This window comes from Morone saxatilis, unplaced genomic scaffold (assembly GCF_004916995.1).
Source record: "Morone saxatilis isolate NCDOM2014 unplaced genomic scaffold, NCSU_SB_2.0 Contig2, whole genome shotgun sequence".
NCBI lineage: Eukaryota > Metazoa > Chordata > Actinopteri > Moronidae > Morone > Morone saxatilis.
This window is the reverse complement of record NW_023339762.1, coordinates 8126723-8132252: the sequence shown is the minus strand read 5'-3', so window position 1 is coordinate 8132252 and position 5530 is coordinate 8126723. Positions and strand designations below refer to the sequence as shown.

The following is a 5530-nucleotide window of genomic DNA, read 5'->3' as shown; positions in this document are numbered from 1 at the left end:
TCTCTGCTGTGCGATGTCCACTGGTGCAGGTAGCAAGAGGAAAAGGCGTTTCGCTCGTTGCTCTGCAGAGTTAGCCACTCGTTGTTAACATTGCGTTGCTCCAGTAAAGTCAGCTGGCAGACTTTCTGTTTAAAGCTGCAGATGTTGACTTCCATTAGCCGTGCGCTGGCCAGGGATTGCAGGAAGAAGCAAAAGTCGCCTTTTCAGCAAGCAGTGCTGACACAGAAACAACTCTTTTTGATGGTTGCTGTTCAGGTTCACTGCCCAGACGTTCCAGCAGGTGTCTGTCTGGCAGTCGAACCACTGACCCGCAGGTCACAAGCCCACTTTTCTAACCTCCTCCCCTATTGTCAGTGTCTGACAAATGCCATGGCAACTGTGGCTGACACTGTATTGGAGGTCCAGTGGAAAATTGTCAGTACTTAAATAATGGCTGTAATTATGTAACAACTGGGGCAGAAAAAGAGAGGTACCTGGAAAAAAAGATAATCACGGTGTGGGTGCAGGTCCATTCAGTAATGTTGTAAGTGAGACTGAATGGTCTAATGAGGCATAGACAGCGTGTTCCCAAATATAAGTTACTGTGACACACAAAACCTACTTGCTCTTGGTCCCAGGCTTTTCAAATGCAGATCGGCTGCAGAGAATAATTGATCTTGTTAAACCTTAAAGATTAGCTTCGGTGCTATCAGATTAAGTTAATTGAGCAACTTAATATAGCTCCGCAAATGCTAATGTTAAGATTCAACACAACTTTGCTGCTGAGCAAATTGGATGTATAAAGACTAACTGAGCAAATGTTTGCTTAGCTAATTGATCATCAAGCTGACGCTATAACAAATAACAGTTGATTGATACGTGACAAAATGATCACACTCTCAGTCACATGTACATATGTAATCCATATTCTTTAGATGCAATGAAATTGTTGACGTCATCTGTCAGCTATTCGTAGCCATTGCTGAGGAATTTGTCTTCTTACTTCTTACAGCTCATGCCTTCTGTACTTGTCTGTGTGTCTTTCAGGGCTCCCGGTCCAGTGGCAAGGTGCACAGCTTTGGGAAGAGAGAACAGGCCATTAAAAGAAATCCAAATGTCCCTGTGGTGGTCCGAGGATGGCTGTACAAACAGGTCAGGACACTCACTCACTCACACACACACACACACACACACACACACAGACTGAAAACTCATTCTAGCATACATACAAATCAAGATTGCATTTAACTGGGTTTGCACTGTGATATTCACTGTATTTACTGGACTGACATATTCTAAAGACTCTGAACCCTTTGTAAACAACCCTTTCTGATTACTGAAATAAGATCATAAGTTATGAGCATAATTGAATTTAGAGATGACATGCGGGCCTACCACCCACATGGCAAAGTCTGGTCTGCCAGTCGGACAGCCGGCAAGTTTAGGCCTTGTTGAACTGAAGTAAGTAAGTGTGAAATAGAATGTCACCTCCAGTGTGGAAGAAGCCAAAGATTAAATATCTAATTAATTATTATGTAGGGAGGTCCCTTCATTAAGGTAGAGTTGTTCCCATACCGATACCAGTATCGTAAATCCCTCCGATACGGCCTAAAATGTGGGGCCTAAAATGAGCTAATTTATTCATATAATTGCTCCAATGTAAGCAAAAAAGCTGAAACAACGCATGCCCCTTCCGCCTGACACGCCTGACAGACAGTCGGGCAAGTTTGTGTCTCTTTAACACACTACCACGACCAGTTCCAGCTTCAGCCTGCACGGCCCTGTAACATTTCCTCCAGTGGCCTAGTTTTATTTTTTTCTTGATAATTTTTTTTTTTTTTTGCTTTGGCAATATAGAGCACCTGCTGGTGATCACAGAAAGGCTATTACTGGAGACTCTATTTGTATTTGAAGTTGTACTTAAAATATCCGTAGTTGGCGTCGTCCCACTGCAAAAAGCTTGGCCTTAGTACAAGACAAACAGTGAGTGATGTTACTGCGAAGCAATTATATTTTAATGACCACACACTGAGGCACATACTCACAAATACGCGCAGGCACAGGCAGGAATGTGCACACGGCTAAATGCACAGCCACAGACGCTCATATGCACACGTCTGTTATTGCAATGCAATTATGTTTTCATTAGAAAAAACTTTAAACTTTAAATGCTGGTGGAGATGCACACATAAACTATACACACAGATACACACTATCACGTACGTCACTATCACAGGGAAACATGGTTGTAGAATCATAAGAAGAAGCATATATCTGTGTTTAAGGTGACTTCATTCCTTCTGTATGTCCTCTCCTCTTCAAACGGCACGATTTTCAGCCAGAGAACATAAAAGACAAAACAGGCAGTAAAGCAGCCGTGGCAGGCCCAGCGAGCCAGTGAACAAGGACAAATGATCTCTCCCTTCCTCCCCCTCTTTGCTGTTCCCTGTCTTTATCTCTGCTCATGTGCACCTTATTTTTGCTTTCATTACTTCGGTTTCCTTACTGTATCTGCTGTCCCTTACTACACTACTTTTCTATCCCTAACTCTCTCTTCATCTTTCTCATAGCCCCCCCGCTCTCTTCCTATTTAGATTTCTGTCTTCGTTTTCTTCTTATCTCCTCAATCTGTGCTACTTTCTGTCCCATTGTTCCTTCCTTCATTATGCTTTGTCCCTCTTTCTCTCTCTCTCAGGACAGTTCTGGGATGCGTCTTTGGAAGAGGAAGTGGTTCGTCTTGGCTGATTTCTGTCTCTTCTACTACAAAGGTGAGTCTTTATGAGAAAAAGGTTTCTCCGTGTAATGTCGACTGGACCTAGAACACGGAGAAAATGATTGAAATTCCCACTTACTAACTGTTCTGCTTCCTGCTTCTTTGTATTTTCTGCTGTCTCACAATCATACATTAAGGAAAGGAAAAAAAGAAAGAAGCACCTGACAATATAATACAATTCAAAACAGCAACACCTCCACAGTGTCAGAAAGTCATTACAAGCTTCACACTTGTAGGATCTATTGGCTATTGTATTGGACTACATTGTGTTCTACAGGTGTCTCACTGGTGTTTGAAAAATGACACACCTGAGATCACAAACATTTGCTACCATAAAAGTGTAATTTACTTTTGAGTAATGTTACAGTCATTATCACATCTTTCTAAAGCTTTTTGTGGACAAAATCTGTTTGAAATGTTTGAGTTGAAAAATAAGCAAATCCTATATTCCTATGAATGTGTCTTTATTCCCTATGATTTTTTATTGGTGACATAAGGCATTGTGGGAAATGCTTTTCATAAATGCCAAGAACACTTATCTGTGGGAAAATTCAATCTTGACCCTGAGAATAGTAGTTTGGAAAAATGATTTTTGACAGTTGGCCCACTAACAAGCCAACACACACACACACACACAACAAAAGGTTTGGGACAAAGTTTCGAAGTTTGAATTGAATTGGTGATGCTGGATTTGAAGTGAACTGCAGCTGACAAAGGAGCCAGTGATTCAATCTTGGCGGGCATTAATCTGATCGTTCTCAGTGGGTTACAGCCCAAACTCATGGAAAGATATGGACACACACACAGCTACATCCCACACTCCATCACCATCAGTCTCCATCCCCTGGCTGTCTTTATCTACCTCTCCACGCCTTTCTTTTTCATTCCCATATTCTTAACCAAACCTTTTGGGGACACGCTCTTCTGCCTCCTCGCCTCGACGGGAGGATGAAATCAATTCTCTGTCGTTTTTTTCCCCTCTCTATTTGCTGTCTGTCTCTCTCAGTTCAAAGGTTTCTCCTCTCAACATGAAAACTTTTGATCTGTCTTGAGCAGCACTTATCCCCTCCCTTCATCTCTTGTTTTTACACAAAAAAATAAAAAAAAACCTTTCCCTATTTGTTATTTATTATTACGTTTATTGGATTGATGGTTTCTGTCAAGGATGTAGAAGTCATGTTGAGCTGAAAGTCTATTAGTCTATTAAGCGATGAGTCAACTGACAGACAATGAATTAGTAACTATTTCAATTTCTTCTTTCAAGCTTAAATGCCACACATTGTCTGATTTCAGCTCCTCAAATGTCGAGAACCGTTTGTCAGACATGATAGTAACCAGAGTTTCTTTGGGTTTTGGACTGTTAGTCAGAGAAAATAGGAACTAAAGATGCCATCATTGGCCCTGGGAAATTATAATGAACATTTTTATTGACAATACGATAAAAAAATAGACTTTTCCACATGATGTCAGTATTTCTGTTTTGTTTTTCTTATTTCGAAATGTTGACAAGCAAAATGTCAGTATTTTCTAAAATGTTGGATACTCTACATCCCTGGTTTCTCCCTATTATTTCTTTTACGTGTCAAGTCAATTTGATATACATGGCCCAGTATCACAGAGTTTCCTCAAGGGGCTTTACTATCTGAGCAGCAGAACACCCTCTATTCTCAGACACTTTGGATAAGAAAAAAGAAAAATGGGCAAAACAGAGTGACAAAATCTTAGCACTCTTATGCTGTTTGGATGTTATCTAGCTTCACTTGTCACGGTCTGGTCTGCTCAGTGTGTGTGTGTTTGTCTGTGAGTGAGACAAGAAGGGTCAAAGCAGATAAAAAGACCTCACCGTCTCACCCATCATTTATGGAATGTCTCCTCCAAAAGTCCTTGAATTATTTTTAGCCATTTACCCCTTTAATCCACAGTGCCGCCTTTTCACCTCTCAGCCAAACACCCACACATACTTGGAGGTGCTGTGCACACATATTTTCATACCATTACTACATTTCACGTTGTGGTAATTGTTGTGTACACGTGCACATACACATTCTTGCGTGCTGTCACAATGTTCAGAGGAAAACAAATACTCTGTACATATGTATTTATAGATGTGTGAACTAAATAAGACAGCCTATTCTGGTTGCATACATGTGTTTGTGTGTGTTGGACTTTGTACTTCTGTCTTTGTGAGGACCGTTAGAGAGCAAAGATGTTTTTGGAAAGTGAGGACATTTAGTCCTGGCTTCTTCAAAGGGCTGCTTGAGGGTAAAGAGGTGTAGGTTAATGTAAAAGGTAGAGGACTGCATTGTCATTGAAGGTCCTTACAAATATAGAAGGTAAAGTGTGTGTGTGTATGTGTATGTACCCATGTTACTGTAATCAAATCATCTTGTGGCGTACTTGAGTATTTTTTCTAGCCTGTATTCTTACTTACTTATACTTATGAACTACACTATGTAATCCTCTACCGAGTCTGTCTGGAGCACGACAGAGCATGCCATGAAGCTCGGCAGCTACTATTTTGTTGTAGAAACAAAAACCAAATGGAGATAAATTAATGAAACTAATTGTTTCCAGTGCATTGGAAAGCATTTATACTAATTACAACGCATTCAAAAACATTTTTAGAATGATTTAACAGACAAAATGTATTAATGGAAAAATTTATTATGTTGATAATTTATTAAACATCAACAGTTAAAAAGTAAATGATACTCAGTTTTTGAGAAGAATACTTCAAAGTACAAGTATTTTTACTTGTGTATATATATGTATGTATAT

General features: G+C 40.0%; 1 protein-coding gene across 5 annotated transcripts in view; it reads left to right on the top strand.

Moving 5' to 3' along the window:
• LOC118330241 (pleckstrin homology domain-containing family A member 7-like) overlaps positions 1 to 5530 on the top strand; it is a 126238-nt gene that overhangs the window by 89971 nt on the left and 30737 nt on the right. For all 5 annotated transcript variants that reach the window (XR_004796826.1, XM_035664716.1, XM_035664718.1 and 2 more), the window contains 2 exons: positions 1027 to 1131; positions 2675 to 2747. Coding sequence is in view for 4 of the 5 variants with exons in the window: in XM_035664716.1 (XP_035520609.1) it covers positions 1027 to 1131; positions 2675 to 2747 (178 nt within the window). In the remaining variant the exon portion in view is untranslated. The remainder of the gene's footprint in view (positions 1 to 1026; positions 1132 to 2674; positions 2748 to 5530) is intronic.